Source organism: Hippocampus comes, unplaced genomic scaffold, assembly GCF_001891065.2.
Source record: "Hippocampus comes isolate QL1 unplaced genomic scaffold, H_comes_QL1_v1.1 scaffold118, whole genome shotgun sequence".
Lineage (NCBI taxonomy): Eukaryota > Metazoa > Chordata > Actinopteri > Syngnathiformes > Syngnathidae > Hippocampus > Hippocampus comes.
The window spans coordinates 488,934-514,731 of NW_017805461.1; the positions used below are offsets into that span (position 1 = coordinate 488,934).

The 25,798-nt window shown below is 42.0% G+C and overlaps 2 protein-coding genes across 2 annotated transcripts in view; both read left to right on the plus strand.

The window, feature by feature from the left end:
- Window positions 1-2,272, plus strand: part of pdgfrb (platelet-derived growth factor receptor, beta polypeptide) — a 42,511-nt gene extending 40,239 nt beyond the window's left edge. Inside the window, exon 23 of the mRNA XM_019874789.1 lies at window positions 772-2,272. Within this exon, the coding sequence (XP_019730348.1) occupies window positions 772-919 (148 nt within the window). The 3' untranslated portion in view covers window positions 920-2,272. The remainder of the gene's footprint in view (window positions 1-771) is intronic.
- A 250-nt stretch (window positions 2,273-2,522) lies between these two features.
- csf1ra (colony stimulating factor 1 receptor, a) lies at window positions 2,523-24,413 on the plus strand. The gene is made up of 22 exons (XM_019874790.1): window positions 2,523-2,692; window positions 4,796-4,914; window positions 7,050-7,337; window positions 7,446-7,733; window positions 7,823-7,959; window positions 8,043-8,208; window positions 8,294-8,495; window positions 9,099-9,214; window positions 9,305-9,416; window positions 11,036-11,235; window positions 11,534-11,625; window positions 11,713-11,839; window positions 12,060-12,164; window positions 12,281-12,391; window positions 12,493-12,655; window positions 13,439-13,521; window positions 13,608-13,711; window positions 15,520-15,642; window positions 15,721-15,832; window positions 16,847-16,946; window positions 22,653-22,764; window positions 23,259-24,413. Exons 2-22 carry the CDS (start codon window positions 4,863-4,865, stop codon window positions 23,451-23,453), a joined length of 2,988 nt encoding a protein of 995 aa, XP_019730349.1. The 5' UTR covers window positions 2,523-2,692; window positions 4,796-4,862; the 3' UTR covers window positions 23,454-24,413.
- The last annotated feature ends 1,385 nt before the right edge of the window (window positions 24,414-25,798 follow it).

Below are 25,798 nucleotides of genomic sequence, written 5' to 3' on the forward strand. Positions count from 1 at the left end.
ACACACACACACACACACACACACACACACACACACACACACTGTATATATACAGTATATCGCCATTCCTTTCCTGGTCACAATGAAGGAAATCCCAATGTGGGCTGAAATCATTGCGGTCTTGAAGTGATGATAGAAATATCAATGAATAGGCTACCTTGATAAAAATTGACAGAGAGTAATTATTGCCTCAGTTGAATAAACGTCTACAGCGTTGCCAAAATTGATGGCGGCGCGGGTACTCGCAACGGCTCCTCTCTCTCCTGCGGTTGAGAGGAAAGAAATTTCATCTGTGCTATATGTTGCATATCGAGCACATTTGACAATAAAGTTGACTTGACTTGACTTGACTTGAAAATATGGCTGAATAAAGGCCTTACCTTTATTCAGCCATATTTTCAAGTCAAGTAAGCATGGGGTTAATTTTATGGCAAAATAAAGGCAAGGAAGCACTGGGTTAATTTTATTCCAAAGAGAAAGAGCCAAAATGTGACTTTTTATTATTGTAAACTATGGCTTACTCCAATGTCAAAATAGTTTTGTTTCAGATTTAACCCTTTCAGGGACAGTGGTTACTACAGTGGACAGCTGATCATGTTACCAGGTTACAGGGTGCATGAAAGGGTTAAATAGACATTCAATGGAGTTTGCAATCTCTTAAGACAAATGCTTCAGACATAATGCTTGAAGTGCAATAAGCAACAAACGTGGCATGACGTGACAAACAGATTGGCGGCAAGACGTAACTGTGTCACTTTGTCTCCGTCTCAGCTCCGTAGCGCCGGAGGTCGAGATGGACTCGGTGTCTCAGGACACGACCGCGACGCTCCCAGAGGAGGACCGGATGGAAGGGACCAGCGAGAGAGACGCTCTGCTGGGCTTGTCGGGGACGCCCGAGGTAGAGGACAGCTTTCTGTAGTCACATTTAGGAATTCTGGAAAAGAAAATCTGGGAAAAAACCATTTACTTGGGGACTTTTTCCTCCTATTATTAAACGGGGGCCGTAAAAAAGGAACATGACTAAAGTAGAATGTAGCATCACGGAGACTAAAAGGAGCTGTGTATTTCCACTAAGCACATCTGAGACATTCTGTTCTTAGTCTATATCTATTTTTTTCCTTTTTCACACTCAATACCTCTGAAATTCTCCATAATCGACATGCTTTTCTCATTCTTAGAACACTTCAATGACACAGACGCAGTACATTCCTCACAATATTCCTCGGTACTGAATTATATTTGTTCAATAAGTGAATATTCATATCGCGTACAGATGTTTGATTGCCAGATCTTGTATAAAGAAACAAACATAACATGTTGGAAAATGTTGAAATATGGGGACTGCTTTTTTTTTTTTATGCACTGTTTTGATATCCCATAATGATAGTCGGTGGTTTTAATCAAAGAAGCTGAGAACACTATGAAATGGTTTTGTCCTTTTGAATGAATTTCACATTAGATTGAGATCTTTTTTGTGTGTACTGTATAAGCCTCCATTCATAGGTCTGTGCCACATTTGCACTTTATGTCGAATATGTTGATGTATTCATGATCAAGGTACATTTGAAATGTTCACCCTGTTAAAAGATGTTTGACTTGTATATCGTCGCTGGCATGTGGTAATGTTTGAGAAATTAGCATGCAGGTGAGCATCATTTCATTGCAATGCAAAACTAACACGAAATTGGGGAAACATTTTTTTAATGGAACAAGTATTGAGACATACGTCTTGGTTATTTCTGAATGTTAATTTTTCAGGAAACCAAGATGTTTTGGCGCATCCCAATGTACAAAACCAGCTCTGTAAAGACTACGTGCATGAATTTGGTTGTGGACGGACCTGAGAGACAGCTAGCCAGTAGGTCTGATCCCATGCTTTCCTTCGTTTTGACTTAATGTGGTGTACTTAAACAGAAAAGGGGAAAAAAGTATTGATTTAAAAATAAATAAATAAATAAAATGTATACAGCCATATGAGATTTAGCGGTCCGCCTGCCAGTGAGGAAGTGTGGTTGTTACACTGAGGAGAACGATAAATACAGCGTATCACTGCCTTTGCACAAAAGTGTGCCTTTGTTATGTACAGTCTATTCACTGTACATATGATTGCTTATAATGAAGGGCTACTGTGCGCTGATGCAAACGTCATACATGCAGCGCTCTGTCCACCGTGTCCGACAACCACAAGCTACGCTACCAAAGCTCAACATGAAGTTGACCATGTGTATACTCTATGTAACATGAGAATAAATATGTATCAGCACAAACCCTCTCAGTGCATGCATCTGAGTCTTTTTTTTTTGTGCTTTTCCCATTCAACGTCTCACTCCGCAGAGCTAGATAAACCCGTAGGCGGTCACAGTTCTGCAGAGGCAGGGGCTATTCGTCGCACTTCCTCGTCATGAGAGAATTTGGCCTTGAATTGGCAAATTGGAGCTGGCTCATTAATTCGTTAAGCATAATGTGCTGAACAGCTTCCCTCCCTTACACACACACACACACACACACACAGTCCCCTCCACCATCCATTTGTCTGCCGAAAAGATTTCATGTTTGCTGTGTGACAAGAGTGGCAGAGTCAGTGTGAGGAAGCAGGAAGAAGGTAGGAGGAGACTCTTGGATCTGCTCCTGATGTTCGAACAGGACACAAGCATTTTCATCATCTTCTCTGCCAGGCTGAACACAACCAACGGTAAGTACATTTCATGTTTGATGTCCCAACCGGCTTACGAGTCAATCCTTTATAAACTTTGGCCTTCATCTTTTATGGCCCACAAATAGAAAACTACAGATTGTGGTCAGAGGATGATGTCCATTCTCTCACTGACATTCAGTACTTTTACTAATGTGAGTTAGATTACAATGCTTTATTTGCTGAAAATAAATACAACCTCAAAATGATGAAGGTATAGCTCATTTTGAAAAGCCCACTTTACCCTCCTGTTAGGTTGCAAATCAAATGGACTCTTTATCAGGTTTGTAAATTAAAAGCAATTTTGAAAACGCAATGTAAAGGGCTCTATTTTTGTATCTTTACACCTTTTTGTTCAACATGTTGACTTAAATGAATAAGGATAATCCAAAATACAATTTACAGAGCAAGTACGAGAACAAGTACTTTGAGTATTACTTGATATCGAGTACTGATACTTGATAGTGGTGGTTAAAATATGTTTCAATCAGTATTGTTAAAAAAATGCAAAATTTTCTTGAACATGGCAGACATTTCAGTCAAATATAAGCTTTTTTTTTGGGTAACTTTACAACATGACAACACTGACAATCACATATTACAAAACAAAATAAACACAACTTTGCAACATCCAATACAGGTATGAATTCCGCTACTATTCCGATTTTTAAGACTATTCTTGAAGCAAGAATCATTGTCACTTTTAGGTTTCTTTTGTCCCCGACAATGGTCTTTCTTTTATTCAAGAGAAAAACTCTTACTAAGGTGAAAGCTTTGGCTGTCACTTCAGCCTTTGCCGGAGCTGTCACTCCTTATAATTACATCATGGACTGGGAGGAGGGCAAAGTCATCACATCAGACACCAATAATTCAAAAGATTGATCAAGAAGTCGATTGAAATAAGGAGATGTGGAGATGGCACCATAACAAGGATGAGGGGTCGTACATGCTCCCACACACCTGGTACACATTGCTTCACCGGCGGCAAGGGTTTGGAGCGCAGCTTTGAATTGTTGCCTTAAAGCCCACAGAGAGGGAGAGAGCGAGAGAGAGAGAGAGAGAGAGAGAGGGAGAGAGAGAAAGAGAGAGAGAGACACACAGACCACAGTTTCGACCCCCCAAAAAAATACTGAAAGATATTGTGAAAATCCAAAACACAAATACTAACGCCTAATTAAAATAAAGCTCCGAGTTCTGATGTGCTCGGAAAAAAAAGTCAAGACATTTGAAATCAGCATTCAAAATAAACTCAAGGAGAAAATAAAGCCATCTATAATTTAAATTTGCTGTTGACCATTTGTTATCAACTATGATATTCCAGATTATGAAACTAACCGTATTCACCACACCGTGGGAAAAGTGGGCGATGGGCCTTGCGAAAGTCGGCTGGTGTTCATCCTCCATTTTGCCGGGCATAATTTGCAGTCGCCTAATATCTCTACACACGCGCGGCTGTTGTATCCGGAAGGTATACGTTAGGCTGGTGATACATATAGTATCTGATCATTTTTAGGAATAATGATAGTATACAGTACTTCTGTCCAGGTACATACAGGTATACATCCTTAAAATGAACCTTCATTTATCCATGCAATGGGTCACGCTGATTCATGGAGGGTTTTTGGAATACCAAAGAAACAAACATAACGGGACGGTAAATGTACCAGATATGTAGTTAGGTTATTGATGCACTAACTTGGCAACAACTTGACAGCCTTAGACAACATCTGATCTAAATAAAATGAAATAGGCAAAGGCATTTTAAGTTTTATGCTCCCTGATCATTAGGAACGAAACGTCCTTTTTTGCTTTTTTTTTTTTTGTTTTTTTTTTTTTTGTTTTTTTTTTTTGTTTTTTACCCACAGGTACAGATGATGACTGACAGAACCCTTTCTACGATGGAACTTTCCTGTACGACTGAGAGCCTCCACAAGCATGATCATTAGGAAGAAATGTTTTCTGGAAGTTTTTTACATTTTTTGAAGTTATTTCGCATTTGAAAATAAAGCGTATGCTATGTAATGTGGTCAGCAATGAGAAGTTAAGAAGGGTGTTGACTCAACAAGCTGCTTATGATGTGGTTTCGTCTCTTGCACGCAGCAGACTTCAAAAGAGTGTTGGGTTGCACTCACACATCAACACTCAATCGCTGCTTTGGAGTCGATTTAGGATGCAGGCCCTCCTGACTCTGCTGCTGGGATTTTTGGTCTTTGTCGCCACAGGTAAGGCAAAAAAAAAAAAAAAAAATCAAATACCGCTGACTTAACAGTTGTTTTACTTTGAGACACTTTTTTATTTGTAAACAATTTTGTCTTTTTTTGTATTTTTGTATATTCCTTATACTCATTCACGGTTGTTTCTGTGGGTGTTATCTTCTGGTATCATCATGAATTTCTCCAGGCGTCCTTCTTGTGTCGATACCACCATTTTTGGGGAGGTGGCGTTGTGTGCATGTGTATACGATTCTGCTATTTGACCTGTAATTGCAATTTCATGTATTAGCATTTGCACACGAATGCCTCCTTTGTGCCGTGTTAATTCTGACTGACTGAATTGGCTTCGCTTTCCGCTAGATTACTGTTTAACATGTGGATGGTGTGGGGAGGGGGGGGGGGGTTCATTGGACGTTTGAGTGGACGGTGTGCATGGGTGGGAAAGACCCACAGGAAGAGGCTTAAGGCCTAAATACTGATTGCCGTGTCTTTAACATCCATTGCTGGGAATGAGCCAAAGGGAAAAACGCAGAATGCAGAATCTTAGTTCTGCTAAAAGCTTTAGAACACACTGTAATTGGAAATTCGTATAACCCTGACTGAAAGTGTAGTTACGACATAGTGTGAGAGACTGGCAGGAAAAGGTTGGAAGGTCACTCGATTGCCAGTCGGAGATGAAGGCACAATCTGACCTTTAAGGCCCCTCAGCCCAACTTGAGACTGACAGTCTTTACAGTGCATTCCAATGAACAAATGACCCGAAATATTTATATATGCCATATGGATTTACGTCAGTTGTTTTGCTGAAACACAAACTGCAGACTTCACTCAAATGCACCTGTTAAGCCCTGGTCTGGAATGACTCAAACTTTGGTTCATGATGCAACATCAGGCAATGACTGTAGGACAAATGATATTAGACAGTTACTTGTTCACAGTGTGACCATGTGACGGTGGAAACATGTAGCCTTTTGCTGAGAGGCACTAACTCAGTCATCTTTTACAACATTGCACTTTACCAAATGTCTTTTGTCCCTTAGAGGCAAATGTACTTTCCTACCTCATTTTTTGATTACCAATGAATGTCCCAACATGTGTTTTAAACACGAATACGTGTGTACCTCGATTTACAAGTATTCCATTTATTTTTATTTATTCAGAGATACAAACCATCTCTGAGATAAATTTTTTTTTTGGTCTTGTGTTGTGAACACAGATTTGAGGAACTTTCCAACAGGCAGCTGCATTGCGATTCAATCTGGCAGCCTGTTGTTGTGTTGGCTGCCCAAATCTTGGTTCCCATTCGCCTAGCCTGCTCGTTTTTTTAGGTTGTCCCGGCCGGTAAAGGAAGCTGGCTGTGTTGTTTAACCTTTCGGTGCCACAGACTGCAATGACATTGTCCCATATTGTTTTTATTTCACAACGCTCGGGGATGTATCTGCTTTTTTTTTTTTTTTTTTATCTGGTTGTATGTCTGCTTGTTCTGCACCTGCCTGTGATGTGGTGACGACTGACGGACTGGGCCAGCCTGAAATAATGACGTGTTGATGATGAACTGGCCGGCCGGACCAATGGCGAATGACGAATCATGGACCGACATAATTTACTGATCCGCCCACCACTGCTGTTACTCTTGAAAACAGTTTTTTATTGATGGTCTTAAAAAAGTGGTGACAAATTGAAATTTAGCGATGACGGAAGTGCAGTTAGAATAACGATGATGGACAGGTGGACCAGCCGCTGGTGAAGGATGAATTTTGTGAAAGGAACATGTATGTTTGAAATGTGAACATCACTTTTACAACATGAGGGTTGATACAGACTCTTTTCTAAATAAATTGTACAAAATTATATACACGTTTAACGTGTATATAATTTTATAACGTGTCACGTTATAACACACATATGTAATACAACTTTATGTATTGTATAACACACTACACACAGTACAACTTTACAGTATACTGTATACGTATGTAAGGCGCACATTTAGATGGTGCTTTGCACGAGATTTGGGCTTGCTATGAAAATAGGGCCCATTTGTTTAAAAAGCAATAGGATGGCAAGGGATGCCATCAAAAAGTTCATTAAAAAGCTCATTTGAAAGCTGCGGACCTATAATGATGGATCTTCTTCTTTCTTAGTGGAGCGGAGGCGTCCAGTGATCAGGCTCAACTCAAAGGTGGTGACAGGTCCTGAGGTGGTGGTCAAGTCCGGCACCCCATTGGATCTGAGGTGTGAGGGTGATGCACCTGTGAACTGGCAACCCAGATTGGCCAAACACAAACGCTACATGTCCAAGGGAAAAGTAAATGTCTGCACTTTGAAGGTGGCACGTCCCTCTGCCGAATTCACTGGGACCTACAAGTGTTTTTACACAGGTGGAAGCCAGCATCACAATCTGACGTCATCGGTTCACGTGTTTGTAAAAGGTAAACTTTTTGTTTCCGGGATTTGCATGGAGGCGTAACATTTGGGTCATCATTCCACTCAGGTCAGTATGGTTGTTGATTCCAATCCTTTGCCCCTCCCTATGCCAGATCCCAGCCGTGTCTTCTGGACCAGCAGCACCCTGCTGAGGGTGGTGAAAAAAGAGGGTGAGGTTTACTTGCTACCTTGCCTGCTGACTGACCCAAGCGCCACAGACATTAGTCTCCGCATGGACAACGGCACCACTGTTCCTCCTGGGATGAACTTCACTGTCTACCGGCACCGTGGTATTCTCATCCACAGCCTACACCCGAGCTTCAATGCTGACTATGTATGCACAGCCAAAGTCAATGGAGTGGAGCGCACTTCCAAAGCCTTCTCCATTAATGTCATCCAGAGTGAGACCACGGCAGAATTAAGAGACCACAACATTCCGGTGGTAATGCCGCCTCTTGGGGACTAATCGTATCACTCCATCCTTCTGTAGAGCTCCGTTTCCCTCCGTACGTCTTTTTGGAGACGGATGAATACATACGAATTACTGGAGAGGAACTCAAGATCTGCTGCACAACACACAATCCCAACTTCAACTACAATGTCACCTGGGTCTACACCACCAAATCAGTTAGTATGATCCATGTTGGGAATGTCTCTTGGGTTTTACAAGAATCGTAAACTCTTATTTTTCTCGTTTGCTGTCTTTTCAGAAACCCACGATAGAGGAGAGGGTCCGCTCCAGTGGAGAAAACCGTTTGGACATACAGAGCATCCTCACCATCCCTGCTGTGGACCCTGCAGACACTGGCAACATTTCATGCGTCGGAACGAATGAAGCTGGGATGAACAGTTCAACAACGTACTTGCTGGTTGTGGGTAAGCGATGAAATGAGTCACTTGTGGCATGATTCAGACAAAAAGATGCATTCAGAAAGGGATTCTCTTGTGTGAATGTATGCAGACAAGCCATACATTCGACTGTTGCCTCAGCTCTCCCCAAAGCTGACTGTCAAGGGTCTTCAAGTTGAGGTGAACGAGGGAGAAGATCTGGAGCTCACGGTGCTCATTGAGGCGTATCCCCACATTGTGGAACACAACTGGCAAACGCCAACATCCCCCAGCACGTCCGCGCAGGAGAAGACGCTCATCCGGTATAACAACAGGTGAAATTGAATTTCATAGCCCATGGACATCCAGTCTTGATTGCGTTTACAAATACAGGGGTCACAGAAATGTACTTACAGGGCCTGGAAAGGGAAAATCAATGTCCTCGAAATTTAACACACCACAGAAAGACTATAACGTGTCGCTGAAAAATTGTGAAAAAGTATTCCATTGTCTTTTTGAATTCAAACGTTTAATGCCCCGCTGAAAAATAAATACTACTTTGTCTTGAGCAACTTGTCTTATGCTAACACATCCCTACATGTTTGAGTTGTGAAAATATCGCCACTTCAAACCTCCAGTGGTAGGAATATATGCCACCTGGTTAACGCGGGGATTGCCACGACAAGAGATGTAGCCACCAGCTGTTGGATTTTAGTAAAAGAGCTGAAACTGTACTTTTTTTTTTTTTTTTACCCATTTACAATATCTGCACTTCTGCTTGAGTACAGAGAGTGAATATTTGATCTTTGTCCTCAGGTAATGACACCGCTGCAACAAAGAAGTTCTGTTCTACACTAATGTGAAAGTGCACAAATTCTGAAGTAGTCAAAATTAAATTCCTCTTCCTCCCAAACCGCCCCGCCCCTCTTCCCCATCAGATACCACGCTACATTGCAACTGAAGAGAATGAATGCTCAGGAGCAAGGCCAGTATACTTTCAGCGCTAGGAGTGAACTGGCCAGCGCCTCCATCACATTCCAAGTCCAGATGTATCGTAAGTGACATGTTCAGCAGCTTTTGTTAAGCTCCCTAGTCCCGATTTGGTGTTTGATGTGGGTCATCGGTGTTCTCGTCGAAATGGCAGAGAAACCGGTTGCTGTGGTGAGATGGGAAAATGTGACCACTCTGACGTGCACGTCCTTTGGCTATCCTGCCCCTAGAATCATCTGGTACCAATGTTTTGGAATACGCCCCACGTGAGTGTTTTTGCCAAGTGAAAACAAAACAATGAATTCCTATTCTAATGAGTGGTACAAAAAATATTCTTTACTGGATGTGTTGACATGGGCGGCATGTTGGTGGACTGGTTAGCACGTTCGCCTCACAGTGCTGAGGTTCAGAGTTCAATTCCTTCCTGTGTGGAGTTTGCATATTCTCCCCGGGCCTGCGTGGGTTTTCTCGGGGTATTCCGGTTTCCACCCACATTCCGAAGACATGCATGGCAAGTTAATGGGACACTGAATTGAATTATCCCGAGGTGTGATTGTGAGCGCAAATGGCGATTGGCTGGCAACCAGTTCAGGGTGTCCCCCGCCTACTGCCCAAAGACAGCTGGGATAGGCTCCAGCACCCCCGCGACCTTTCTGAGGATAAACGGACTCGAAAATGGATGGATGGATGGATGAATGTGTAACACCCATCTCACGTAACTAAGTTATTAACACTCTCAGTAATGGGCTGCTAGTACTATGAATGGAGTCCTGGGTACTTTTATTACTGAATAAATGAACTTGGCAAACAGGAGATACAATATAATAATAATAGTCCTTGACCTCTGAATGAAAAATATATGTATGAATGCAGGCGCTGTGGATGCCCCCACAACCCCAATAGATACAGACACACACCAATACACAATAATGACAGTGGGTACCTTGACAATATTTTTTTAAAGATTCCGATGATTATAATCCGTTTAATTAATGATTCAGAGGGATTATCCCATGCTGGTGTCGTATTTATGAGTGAAACACAATATCCGGCACTCACATCCGCACCAATTTATCTGCCTGCTTCTCGATGAAATACACAAATATCGCAAACGACTGCCCGCGTCTTCAATTAAACCTGCTTTTTGCAAGTCTAAAATCGAGTCTGTTTCATAACCAAATTTGCAGATGGGCTGTTTGGGTGAGGCAGAAACCCCCGTTGAAGTGTAGCGCGTCAACCAAATTCACAAACATGAACTAAACCATTACCCCTGCTCAAAAATGATGACGCAATTGCTGTTATGCCAAGCACATTACGACTTTCTATCACCAAATTATCGTGTCATGAGCGATGCTGCTTTGTGATCAAAACACGGCCCCAAACATGCTTGACTCGACTTGCGCTGGCACGAAAATGAAGTTATGCCCGTTATGCCCTGCGCACGGGCGCCTGTCTCCCAAAATAAGGCTCTTAGGGGGCCTTCGTAACTTCACTGTGACACCCTAACACCTTTCTGAAGTTGTGTCCTACATTATATTTGCCATCCAGGTCTTGATTTCCTCTAAACACGATAAAAGAGGTCCAAAGAGCACTTCCTTGATCTGCTGTACACTGAAAGTCTCTCTTTAAAACCGCCATACTTAACACATACATACAAGAGGCAAAAGAAAGCTAGCATGAATGTTAGCATGCTGTATCACTAATTTGCTTTTCTGCACAAAACATTCCATCTGATCTCAATAAAAACAATAAATGATGTTCTCACCAAATGATGGCAGTGATCAGCTACACTTCTCCCCACTAAAGGGCTTTTTTTTTTTGTTTTGTTTGAAATCCTATTAAATAATGCTGTAATCTAAATGTATACCTGTTTGCATTGAGCCAGGTGCAACGAAAGCAATACCGGTGCGCAGATGGCAACCCTCCTGCAAGCTCAGACGGTGGAGCTTCAAAGGGAGGAATATGGGACGGTGGCGGTAGAGAGTGTTCTGACTGTGGGACCATCCAACCGGAGGATGACAGTGGAGTGTGTTGCCTTTAACCTAGTTGGAGTCAGCAGTGACACATTTGCCATGGAGGTTTCTGGTGAATATCCAAGCAGAAATGCTGTTCTGAGCTTGTGATGTTTTTTTTATTTTTTTAACTGTATCACATGGACGTGACCTAAACCACATTTGATGTTCTGCATGAAAATTTCCGTTTTTTTTTTTCTCACAGTCAGCTGCTTAATTTGGAACTTAATGTTATCTGTTTGTGACACTAATGACCCATTCTCATAGCAAATGCAAATTTAAGCACATTTTCTACAGCTACATCTTCAAAGAACTGGCTTTTGTATCACACTGAGTCACCACGACTAATTGATCTTTCTCTGGTTATGCAGACAAACTCTTCACCTCCACCTTAACTGGCTCTGCAGGCATCCTGTCCATCCTTCTTCTGCTTCTGGTGTTTCTGTTTTACAAATATAAGCAGGTAATGCTTCGAGTGACAGCATGATGGCTGTTTTAACACAAACGTGACTTGCTTTCAAACTACTCTTTCCCTTCCTCCCTAAACCAGAAACCCAGGTATGAGATCCGTTGGAAGATCATCGAGGCAAGAGATGGAAACAACTACACTTTTATTGACCCTACACAGCTGCCCTACAACGATAAATGGGAGTTTCCACGGGATAAACTCAAGCTCGGTTAGAAGCGTGTTTTATTTGAAGTAGTTCGATCCGTTCGGTTCATTTATAGACTAGAGTGAGATCCATAACATGAACTGTCTTGAAATCTTTGCTTTGACCAAGATAGTCATGTTGAGTTTGAATTTTCACTGTCAGAGATGTGTTTATTCAGGCATTCAGCGACGCCTCAAATAATGAAAGGTGTTTCAAAGTCATGAAGTCAGGTCCAACTTTGCAGGAAAGATCTTGGGGGCCGGAGCCTTTGGAAAAGTGGTGGAGGCCACAGCCATCGGTCTGGGAGAGCAAGACAATGTGATGCGTGTTGCTGTGAAAATGTTAAAAGGTGTGACTGTGAATTGTTGTTCCAGAAAACGTGATCAAGACATTATCGATATTTTCACGTGATCGAATCAGCGACAGCGGATAAATGCCGATTGTTTTTGTTTTTTTTCTTTGAAGCCAGCGCCCATTCTGATGAGAGAGAAGCGCTGATGTCAGAGCTGAAGATCCTGAGTCACTTGGGACATCACAAGAACATTGTCAATCTACTGGGGGCCTGCACCTACGGAGGTAGCATGATTTCCAAGCCTAGTTTTGCAACATAAATATGCATGCAGATCCGGTGCGGGGTTTTGATGAAATGTCCTTCATGTGATGTGGTTCCTCTTCAGGACCCGTGCTGGTAATCACAGAGTACTGCAGCCTCGGGGACCTACTAAACTTCCTCCGCCAGAAGGCAGAAACTTTTATAAGCTTTGTCATGAACATACCCGCCATAACGGAGAACTCCAACAACTATAAGAATATCTGCAATCAGAAACATTTCATAAGAAGGTAGGACACCAAGAACAATGGCAACGATGAACTTGTGAAAAGTCTCAAACTGTTGAGGCTGTCTCCCAGTGCTTGCGTGAGTTTTCTCTGGAACTCCCTTCCACATTCCAAAAAATATGCATGTGTGGTGCCGGTGGGCCTAATTCGCCCATGGAACTAAGAGTTGTGTATCTTATACCTCAGGATAACTTTTAGGTTTTGCCTTTTGTGACACACCTCCTGCGTGGCCCTGACGTCAGTTCTGAAGTGTCATTGAGTGAATCAAACACGTATCAAACGGGCTGTCGTACCGCATAGGTATGAGGAATTTGATAATGGCCGAATTTTGGGAGGATGGTCTGTGTGGTGCTTGTTGACTAATTCCCCTCTGAAACTAAAAGTTCAGTGGTGTGTTCAGGATGGGGTTGTTTTCGATGCTGGGCTGCTGGTTAACTTCCTGTTTTTGCAAAGTGATGTTCAGTAAAGTCTTTTGCGACACGTTTCCTTTCCTTGATCAACACATAAGGTTGACTGAACACTCTAAATTGTGCATGTGTGATGAAGTGCGGATGCTTGTTTGTTTACATGTTCGCTGAAATCGACCGAAAACCAGTCCGACGCACAACCTGTCTCTCACCCGCGACACTAATGGATTAGCATGATAGAAAACTTTGGGATGGAAAAGTCAAATAGAACAGAGCTTTATCGTTGTTGTCCAGTTTTGTCCCCTTTTGGATTTGACTTCTGTGAGAATTCCAAGTTACCACACGTTCCACAAAGATGTGTGACAATTTCATCCTACAGTGACAGTGGCATCTCCAGTGCGTCATCGAGCAGCTACTTGGAGATGAGACCATGCCATCTGTCAAACAGCGAGCCATTACAAAGTAAGATTGTCACTTATTTTATGAGGACTTTTCCTTAAACAAACACAGCTTTATTGTCTTGCTAACATGATGGGACTCGTGCCTAGACGCTGCGTGCGAAGAGACTGGAGAATGGCCGTTGGATTTGGATGACATGTTGAGGTTTTCCTATCAAGTGGCTCAAGGCTTGGACTTTTTGGCTGCAAAAAATGTGAGTGTTTTTTTTTTTTTTAATCAGTGTGATAATTATCTCGTTGTGCAAAATGTAATCTGCTTCCTTTGAAATTCTAAAATATATCTTGAACGTGTCAAAAATCTGCCCCATAGTCAAAGGTTCGGTGTTCGAATCTGGGCTAAGGCCTTTCCAATGTGGAGTATGCATGTTCTTCCTGTGTTAGTATGAGTTTTCTCCAAGTACTCTGTTTTCTACGGAAGTCCGTAGTTTTCCACCCATACCACAAAAAAAAAAAAAAAAAAAAAAAGACAAAACAAAACAAAAAAACATTCATGTTATGTTAATTAAAGACAGGTGTGAATGTGCACTGGCAATTGATTGGCGATCAGCCAAATGTTTACCCCGCATCACAGCCAAAGATTGGATTGACTCCAGCTCACCTGTGACCCTAAACCGATTAAGTGGTGGAAAATGGATGAATTCTCATGTTTTTGTGATGGCTAATCACCAATTCATCCACTTGCTCTAACCATTGCAATCTGCATTGTTCACATTGGTGTCGTTGCTGAATTTGGGCAAGAGGCAGGTTACACCCTGGTCTGCTTACCGCTCAATCATAGACTTGAGCAGGGTTGGGAATTGGTAAGAATTTTGTGATTCTGGTTCCAATATCAATACTGTTTCTTGTCCCGATTCCCTTCTCTGAAGGATTCTTATGATGTGAGGCAAAGACATTACAAAAAAGGTTTTGTTTACTTCAGTATAACTGTCATCAAGCATGCACTCATAATTTGTGGTGAATCCTTTACGAAGAAATAAATGAAAAGGAGGCCGCTTACTTCTCAAAGTATGCCATCGACCAAAAATACAATGCAATGAATGAGTACCAAGATATCAGAGTGTTTTCGGAAATGTTCCCGTTTCACTGTTGTTGCTCCAGAGAAAATGGGGAGCTTTCGCTTTCATCATTCTCACCAGGCTATTAATCCTCTTTTAATTGACCAAAAAGAAAACACTTTTGGCTACATAAAATTTGGGAATACTGACAGGGCTTCTTTTGAATTCAACACGACCTAAAACTAATTCCGACAGAAGACAAAGACTTGTTGTGCAACAAAGAACTTAACTGACCCAGCTTTGCAAGAAACCTTGGATCGATTATAGACATCCACTACATACAGTAGAAATTGCCACCTCCAGAGACAGTCAGGGGAGCTTCCCGACAGGCCCGTCTGAGAAATATGAGCATCAGAGCAGCCCTTCCCGCGGCGAGACCCCCACCGTACCATATCGTAATGGCCAGATCGCAACACTTTTTTTTTTCTCCTCACTCTTCTCTCATTCTTGACATTACATGAGCCTAATCACAGCCCAACAAGGCACTTTAAGCGGCCTAACCAGCAGGTGAGTGACTGGTTCCTGCTTTCCCCTCAACTGCGTCGGCCAAATCAAACCCAAGAACGAGGCACTGGGAATAAACACCGGTCCTTTTTATTTTTTAAGAGGAATCAATTAGTGGAATCATCGGGCAAGGAAACGATTCCTCGGAATCAAATGGACTCATTTAATTACTCAATTACTGGAAACCAATTTTCGATTCTCCTCCCTTGGCTTGGTGTTGTATTCTTACCAACTCTTTGTGCAAGCTTCAAATATGTGCTACGGTGATCCTCATACATCAGCACGCCTTAAAATATCATTTGCATATGCTTTAAGCACATTAAAACACATTAAGCACATTGTAACCAATTTGTCAAGTGTTTTTACTAGGCAACAGAAACTCCGTGATATGACAGCGACCTTGCCTTACCATTCGATGAGAAAAGCCTCTTTCTCGCGTGCAGTGTATTCACAGAGACGTGGCTGCTCGAAACGTTCTCCTGACGGACCACAGAGTAGCCAAGATTTGTGACTTTGGCCTGGCGCGGGACATCATGAACGACTCCAACTACGTGGTGAAGGGCAACGTAAGCACACAATTTGTCAACCATACCGTTCTTGATGCGTACTTGTTTCATTGATTGAGGTGTCATGTGTGTTTGAAGGCTCGTTTGCCAGTGAAGTGGATGGCTCCGGAGAGTATTTTCGACTGTGTGTACACCGTGCAAAGTGACGTCTGGTCTTATGGAATCCTCCTGTGGGAGATATTCTCTCTGGGTGAGCAAGACCCCAACACACACACACACACACACACACACACACACTACAGTGGTGGCAAAAATGCACACACTCTTAATGTCAGTAGACATACAGATTAAAAAAAAAAGACTCTTATAAAAGTATTGATTTATTTCCCTAATGTGACAGTTGTCAGTGTGAAAACTCCTAGCAAGGCCATAAATACGCTCCTCACGAATGTGCACAAGCCCCAAACATAGCCATTTATGAAAGTGCAGTCTTGATAAATGGTCACAGAGAACTCTGTCCAGTTTTAAGAAAACATCACTGCTAGCAATGCTAAGGTAGCATTAGCACCATAAAAAAGCCAACGTTAACCATGGCTGCTTGCTACATTTGAAGCATAAGTTGTTATTCGTGTGTTACTAAATGTACAGTTTCATTTTTAAAAAAATGTACAATCAACATCTTGTAGTGCAGAAAGATAGCAAATTTTGCGTCACTTCTAAATACTCTCAGATGCTTGACATCCCTTTGCTCTGCTTCTGTTTGCTGGTCTTTATGCCCAGTTGGGCAATTAAAAAAAAAATTTCTGGAGGTAGATACTCTGCTCTAGTTTCAGCAAAGCTCCTGAAGCTCAAGGTAACAGGTCAGTGCAACTGCAGATGTGTGCGAGCTAAGCTTGTGCCCGCAAGTGCTTGGTAAATGAGTGACCTGTCATCAGTTGTGTCTTCTGTCTATGATTGTTTTTTTCCTCAGGCGCAGTGATTTCTAAAACATTACAGTCAGGCCACTAAAAGGGTGGGGGGGTGATTTTTTTTTTTTCCCCCCACAGATGATCTACTTATAATTTATCATGTATATCATGCTCTAAGGTCAAATTCTCTCTCTCTCTCTCTCTCTCTCTCTCTCTCTCTCTCTCTCTCTCTCTCTCTCTCTCTCTCACACACACACACACACACACACACACACACACACACACGCACACACAGTTCACATGTACAAATGTCATATTTTGTGGTGTTGCTTTCTCATGTGTTTGTGCTCCAACAGGTAAGAGCCCTTACCCCAACATGGCGGTGGACTCCAGGTTCTACAAAATGGTGAAGCGGGGTTACCAGATGTGTCAGCCAGACTTTGCCCCACCTGAGATGTAAGCTTCCCCACCTTTCCCAACACCGAGCATTGACTGCTCAGTTTAACCCTGTGCAATGCAGGTACACTTCATGTACACCTGACATGCGTTGTGTTGCAAAAACAAATGCATGCCACAGGTTTAAAACCCATGCATGGCATGCATTTGTTTTTGCAACACAACGCATGTCAGGTGTACATGAAGTGTACCTGCATTGCACAGGAGTTAAAAGAGCTTGACCTGACTCTTGAAGCTTATGTAATAGGTCTGTCTGTATGTACCAAGTATGTCAGCGCTAAAATTCATCCCCCTGAAGAACTCAGTAGTGATTTAATGAATTTATATATGACTACATTTAGCTCATCTTAATGATGCCCATTATTATGGGCCGGAACTGTTTTTTTTTCAACACATCAACTTGACTTGAGTGATTTAGGGAAAGAGGCAAGCATTGTCTTTCTTGTTTACTGTCTTGCTTTGACACGTTCTGTTGTCATCTAATGTCTGAAAACGGTGACATATCGTCACCAAAATTCATATGCACAGTCCTGCTCATGTCCACTTCAACCTATGAAAATATAAAAGTAATCGGCACAACATTGGGGGTTTTATTGACAAGAAATATGAGCTCCTGTGAGGGAAAGCCATGAACATCTCCAAAAAAATCACAAATATTGTGCTGATTGTTTTGTATTTTTACAGATTGACGTGGACAAGAGTAGGGATCTGTTATGAATTTTGGTGCCGGTTGGTTAGCGTTCTGACATTTAGCGATGATAACGTTTTGTTAGACTCCATAGACCCGGCAGTTAACGGGCTCCCACCACTGCCGCTGTCGGATCAGTAGTTAGCGGGACGATAATGGCTTCTGACCAGCCAGAGATGGAGCTTAATATGGAACGACCTACGAACAATTCACATTTCCAAAAAGCCTGTCAAATGCAGGGTGTTCGTATATTGAGGACTTATCAAAGAAAAGCAGACCCACAATGAGAGAAACCACAGGTCAGCTGCTCATTTCCTCATGCTTTCATAAGTGAGCCACAGGGAGGCTAATCGTTGTGACATTTTCAGAGGTTGAAGTCGGCACAAGTAGAGATGTTCACATAAATGTTGCTGCTGGATCGTCGTTTTTGGATATTATTAGCGATATGCGTTCAATGATTTTGAACAAATTGTGTCCAGTTCCTCTGCTGACTCCCACCAAAGTACGGGTGGAGGGAGGGTGGCGTCGCTATATTGCTGAGCAAAAAGGGGAATTTTGAGAGTAGTTAGTTATTTATCGATTTCTCCAAAACTATTTGGATCAAATTGAAAATACAAGCTAATATAATTTTGCTCATTGAAAAATACATAAAAGGTTTGGGAGTCAAAAATGGGCCATCCTTGCTGAACCGTTCCTTTGATGGAAATGGATTGAGGCAAATAAGTATTGACGATAGATGTCCAGGATCCGATGATGGATGGCAGATTGCTGTGTGAATAGACAAACTGATTGTAGATGACAATGTTTGAGGACGTTTGGTGGACAAGCTGTGAGCTAAACAGGCCGCGGAAAGCGCAGAAGAAGAAGAAGAAGGTTTTTTTTTCCACTCCTCTGTGTGTGTGTATGTGTAAGAGAGCATGAGAGCATGAGTGTGCACTTATTTGCCGCGCCTGTCACACCACCCCGGAATAAATGCTCTGTGGAAACGGTGCGGAGTAAATATGAGTCAGTTCCCAATCATCTGTTGTCCGTGTCTGAGTCAGGCCTCAGTTCTGCCTGTTAGCCACATGATCACCATGTTGGTAAGCCATGGAACTGCTATTTCACGGCAGCAAAAAAACAGATTGAGGCAGGGAACAAGTCTCTCTTGTCCAAGCATGTAAACACTTCCTTGTAGTCCCCCTTGTTATCATTGCAGCTTCAACAGTCACATTCTGTACTGTTCGAGTCAAATTGGAGCCGTGACATTTGGCGGCAATGAAAGATACAGTGAAGGGCATTTCTTCAAGTGCAATTTAAAAATGAAAATATCTTCAAAATATTCATCTGTTTTACAAGTGCTGCAAAGTTTGTGTACGCTGCCAAATTGGACTCATGTCCACAAAAAGTGGATCGTAGATTTATCAGAGGGTTCAATGGTGGAAAATGGCAGTAATCTTGAAACTGTGAAAGTGAAATAAAAGTGTGTGTTTTTGCTGGGAGAGCGGTAACTGTGTTCAAGGGCGGCTGAAACAGTCACGAAAACTGTCTGTGTTCCCACCACATTTGCTTGTGAACACCTGGGAGAATCTGGGGACAGTGAAAGCATAAAAAAGCAATAACAAGAATGATGACACATGCTAAACAGAGGTCATACAAGAGATCTGTTCTTACAAAAAAAATACCTGCAATGTCTGAACCATGAATGGGTAGTTGCATTATAAGTAAGCCTTTTCATCTCCCAGGTGAACTAGGGCTTTGCATTGATGAACCCTTTCATGCACCCTGTAACCTGATAACATGATAAGCTGTCGACTGTAGTAACCGCTGTCCCTGAAAGGGTTTAATCACACAAAATTTATCAATAACAGCCAGGCCACTGATATACTTTGAAAAGACCTGGCGTTCATAATGTGTTCTTTCGATTTGTTTCGTAGATATTTTGGCCCGGATCAAAATTGGTGACCCAGAACATACGACTGTAAGATAAGATAAGATAAGATAAGATATCCTTTATTTGTCCCACACTGGAGAAATTTACAGCCTTCAGCAGCAAGATTGTGGGTAGAAAGAAGAGAAAAGAAAACACAGTTCAATTAAGTGCAATATAAATACATGCGTATTATATTATTATTATATATTATAGCAGGGGTCCCCAACCTTTTTTGCCCCACGGACCGGTTTATGTCAGACAATATTTTCAGGGACCGGCATTTAAGGTGTGGCGGAAATAATATGGTATGAGCTGCATGAAAACTGTGGTGTTTTCGAAATATAATAATAAACACAAGGAGCGTCTAATCTGGCCGCAACACTCCGATCGCTATGGCAATGTTTAATGCCTTCAAAATACGATACAACGCAAATTCAAAGTGCATGAAAATGACGACTCACCACAGCACCGAGCTTGATTTTCTGCAACCAGACGGTCCCATCTCAGGGTAATAGGAGACAATGACACCTCAAGTGCGTGTTTTAGGTCAAGTCTACTTCGTAATTTTGTTTTAGTCGCCGTTGCTGCAGAAAAGCCCCGCCTCACACAGGTAGCATGTCGGAAATAGCAACAGTGCTACTATGGCGATCTCAGAATATTCAGCCATAACTTTAATCCAGTTGTCTTGAACGTACTTTTAAGGCCGCCGTCATTTGTCAGAAAATTATGACTTTCTCCTCATTTGACTTTCTGTGCGGCCCGGTACCAAATGCCCGGCGGACCGGTACCGGTCCGCGGACCGGCGGTTGGGGACCCCTGTATTATAGTATTATATATATATACATGTATGCGTCAATCGCAAAAGATATCCCCAGCGCTGGGTTATTCTAAAAGAATGAATTGATTTTATTCCACGATATTGCAATAAGGCAAAATACAATCCACTTTTATTTCCTCTCTTACAAGTATTCAATGTGGCTACCATCTGCAGCACGGGCAACATCAATGCCACATGAGAATTTCTCCCAAATGTGTATCAGCATATCACCATCTCCTGACTGTTGTTGTTCGATGCTTAAAGTCACTAAGGTTAGTGGATAGCGCTGGATTATAAATTCATACCTCAGTAGGGCTGAGGATCTCGCAGGCCGAGCGTTAAAGAGAAAGGTCTGGCACAAAGGCTTTTGCTGACGATTTGCCATTCCGAAGGGGGCAAACAACTGAACATTGCCGCGGGAACAATGTGACTCCAGAGCACTTGTGGAAGCTCTTCAAAATGAGACAACTGCTCTTTTAAATAGGCAACGCGTCATAAAATGGTTCATTGTTTTTGAAAAACACTGTACAGTGGAACCTCGGTTGTCGTTCTTGTTGCATTCCGGAAAGTTTGACTCAAACCAAAGCAATATTTCTCATAAGAAATCATTTAAATTCCAATGAATCATTTCCAGACAAGCATATCATGTCAACAAAAATACCATTTTAAAAAACATAATAGTTTTCCATACAGAAAACGGTGTGAAATAAATAGAAATGACTGCTGAAGATGAGAAATCAACATTTAATATCACTTTTACCCTTACTGGAGAATCTTGATGGCAGATGCAGCAAGAGGGGGAGCAATTTCCATAGTTTGCGACAAGTTTTGTCTTGAATTCAACAGTTTTTTTTTCGCCTCCCTTTCTTTAATCTTTCGTGTAAAATAGGTTTCAGGAGACGGCAGTGCGTATTCCACAATGTAGGCTTTTATGAACAATTTGAGGCAATAACAAGCCTCGCGCTCTGCTTGGCGACACTGTGGCAAAATGGGGTCAATTGGTGTAACATCCTGTCAAAAGTCAGGCATTCAAAATAAAAGCACCTGAGTATGAGAAGAGTTTCACCACATTTTCTTTTGGCTTACATAGCAGACATAAAAGGATGCTGTAAATGTATGTTGCTGTAAAATGAGCCACCATGTGGCCTTAGAAAGTGTGGTGAAACTCTTAGATTGCATGCTGTCATTTTAAAGGTCTGACAATTGGCAGGATGCATCACGCCCTTGTGAGGTGAGTGTTGGCGAGGAGGCCGGGAGGGTTACGGCCTTGAGTTGTCAACAAAAGCCTGCTTTGTGGAATGTACGATGCCTTCAGGTGAATGCACAATACCTTTTTACTCATGCTCTGAAAAGCTTCGGACGGAAATCCGTCAATCCCGGGAAGACGGAAATTTTTGAATCGTACAAAAACTAGGGCATATGACAGCGATTCCCAGCCTTTACTGAGCCAAGGCACATTTTTTAAGTTCGAAACATCGCACGGCACACCACTAAAACAAAATTGTCACAAAAAGGGAATACTTAAAGGTCAATTTCATACTTTTTGCCATCTAATAGATCTTATTTTTTTGTCTTTATGTCACTATAAGTTGCTGGCATCTACAGATGGAAAAAGATACATTATTTGTGAATAATAACTACATTTCTCACCAATTAATTTGAAGTTCCCGGGGCACACCATTAAAGCTCTCACGGCACACTAATGGGCCCCGGCACACTGGCTGGGAATCACTGGCATATGAAAACTGAAGTTCCAGGGTAAAACTCATGGTTTGTAGCTTTGGTGACATAATTCCTGGAACTTTTCGCACACACCTAGCGAGCATGTGCGGATGGAAAATGAACAGTATAACTATTGGCCACTGGCCCTAAAGCCTTCAAGACGAACACCAAAAATGGGATAGTAAACGGTAGTGGTAAATAGACTTTATTGATGGTAGAAAGTAAGAAGCAGAAATGACGTCTATTTCCATCATGATGTCTGTGCGTCTCTGCTTCGATGCTAATATCCCGATCGATCACAATTACCATATATATGGGAGAAACTCTCTGCTCACCCATGTAAGTAGGTTTCTTCCAAATGTTTCAGAAACAGGAATTCTGACCTGAACCAGAATATTGAAGGCATATACCGTCAACGTAGTCACATAGCTAGATCTTGCTCATGGACACAGTCCCAAGTCCCAAGAGCTGAGGATCGAACCCACAACCTTCGGGTTGAGAGACGACCACTCTGCCACCGGAACCACGCCGCTGCTGAAAATCCATCTTTTCACTCTCTCGCTTCAGCTACGACATCATGAAGATGTGCTGGAATCTGGAGCCGACCAAGCGCCCCACTTTCAGTAAGATCAGTCAGATGATACAAAGACAGCTCGGCGAACACGCGGAACAGGAGCAGGTGAGCTGAACATCTCTTGTCGACTGATACCACGTGAGCACTTCTGTGGCTCCGGCCTTCCTGTGAAGGAATCTGCTCCCCACGCTTGAGTGGGTTTTCTTCATCTCACCTCTGATATTCCCAAAACATTGGGTGTATTCTTGACTCAAAATTGTTCAAATGTGACGGGCTGCCGACCAGTTCACAGTGGAGCCTGCCCCTTGTGCAAAGTCAGCTGAGATTGATTCCAGCTCACCCGTGACCTCAATGACGATAAGCGGTATTAAAAAAAAAAAAAAAAAAAAAATCATAAAATTCGATGGACCATGTGGGCATTCAATTCTATCCCAGACAAGAGATTTAATCAAGTGTGCTGTCAAACAGATTACCCAACGCTGTGCCTTTTCTTTTAATTATCTTGCAGAGCACATAAGAAACAAAATTCATCTTTTCTTTCCTGTTTTTTTTTTTTTTTCGTGACCAAGTTGACCACCAAATTCCTCTTGGCCCCGCAGTTAATTTACCAGAATGTGCAGCAACAGCAACCCGAGCAGCAACCGCAGGCTGAGGAGCAACAGCAGGTCACGCTGGGCGAAGAGTGTGAAGACTGTGACCCGCCCAAGTGCTCTGACGGCCCCTGTGAGCTGTCTTGTGACCCCGAGGAGGAGGAACAGCCTTTGATGAAGACCAACAACTATCAGTTTTGTTGAAAATCCGTGCCGAATGGAGGGAAGCGATGTCTGTCACGTCCGCTCTTGTCACCAAAAACATCAAACTTAGAGACGCGACTGCAGGAAACAAGCATGAATGCTTCCTCATGGGCTCTTTTAGCGCTATCTGTGTAGGACTAGTTCAACTCCACCAATCCAGAGAAGTTCATCAAGATAATATTGTGTGTGAACATCTCTCTCTCTGTATTTCATTCCGCGACAACCTCACGTAGACAGCAAACAAATGTCGACTGTTTATAAATTGCGTAGACGAGCTAGGTTTTCTTCTCTGATCAGTTTAAGTGACCTGCCTGTTTTTTGTTTTTTTTTCTGCGTGCGTGCGTGTGTGTGTGTGCGTTTTTATTTTCTTCCGCGTGCCAAATGGACTGTGACGGAGGCAAAGAATGGCAACGTTGTTTTATGCCCTCCGTGCTTTGGTCATGGAGCTCTTGTGACACTATTCCAGTAGCCGTGGCTTGCTGGGAACATGTGATCGTTCCGCTCAAGTCAAATCCATTATCCGCAGGTTCAGGACCGTATGGGAGCAATGCCGTATATCGGAACCACCATGGCAACCGATGGATCCAAGATAGAATAGAGGAATAGTGCTTGACAATGTGAATGTGTTTGTGGGCGATTTTGTGCTTTTTTTTTTCTCGAGTTCTATTTAACCTTGACTTTTGACCATATGTAGCAGTCAGCCTACACTGCCAACTGTATGAAGTAACTGTGAGAGATGCGCGCCACATGCGGCATTTCCAAATGTGCCTGCATCAAAATGAGATGAGATTTTAGATCATGTAAATATGTAACTCCTGATGTATATCAAGAAGGATTTTTATTTTAGCATCTAGGAAAGGGCGGTGTGGATATTGTCATGAATGCACACTTCATATACAAGATGTGCGGTTTTGTGCGAGTGAGACAGTCTTCGATACTAATAAAAGCTTTATAATGAAACTCCGGCGTGAAGTTTGTCTTTGAGATTACTTTTTGACTGCAACGACTTGACTTCCGTTATCCTGACTTCCTCTTTGATCATACACTTCCTCCAATGTGTTTCCCACAGTCAGGCAACCCTGCGGAACCTCAAATGTGCTCAGATTTCCCTTTGTGTGGTTTCAATTAAAATAATGTTGCGTTCTCTTAATGTTGCTTATTTTGTGTAACCACTTGAACTAAAATTCAACAAAAAGCTTTTTGCGCCGTAACATGTCACTATCATGCTTGCTTTGATGTCAGAGGGGATCGAGCCTTTTCCGTTGCTGGTCCCTCTCTCTGGAATGACCTCCCACTGAACATTCGGCAAGCCTCCTCGCTGCCCATCTTTAAAACCCGCCTCAAAACTCACTTCTTTGGCATTTGACTCAGCATGACCCAAATTATGATCTTAGTTATACTGTTTGGTGCTCTCTACCGTCTTTGTTACTGATTTGTTGCTTTGCTTTACTGTTGTATATGTTAGTTTTGGCTGTTTGAAAGTGTACTATAAATACATTTGAGTTGAGTTGAGTTGATGTGACTTTTACCTTTGAGATCAGCCTACAACAGAATGAACATGTCTCTAATAAGTCAACGTTTCTTTTTTTTTTCTTGATTGCCTAGCGTGGTTGGAAATAATAATACCGTATAGATTTTTCAAAACAATATCCCAAATGATTCTCCATACAGTTCAAGACAATGTCCTAAATAAATGCTTCGACTGCCGCAGTTTATGCAAGGTTACCAGCCTCCTTTAGAATTATGTGAAGGGTTGTGTTTCATCATTGAAAAAACAAAAAAAAATCTACATGAATATAAAATGGATCTATGACACATTTGTCACATCTAGATTAAAGATATTTGTGTAAAACCTAAAAACAGACAACAATAATTTATCGGTGTGAACATTAAATATTTGGTCTTTATTCAAATAAATATACGTTGAACATGATTTGGAAACATAATTTGTATTTTGTTTTCATGTTTAGCACAACATCTCAACTTCATTGGCTTGGGCTCGTGACATGATGCTTGACTGTTTAGTTTCTTGATAAATAACACTTAATGGTGAGGTGAATCTCAGAATGTTTTGTCTTGATAAAAAGATAAGTGAAAGTAGTATCAATATTTTCAGTACCGGTACATGGATCGTCAGTCCAAAAGTCAACAAAGAGCAAATGGCAGGTAAGTGTGAGTTAGCGCATGACAGATACATTCCCCTCAAAATTTTGTATGTAATACAGGTAAATGATAACAATAAAAGTTCGAAATTAATGACACAGCCCTCCAACAATATTGGGACAATTGAGGCCGAAGCATAATTTTTACTGGACACTGAGACATTTGGGTTTGACATCAAAAGA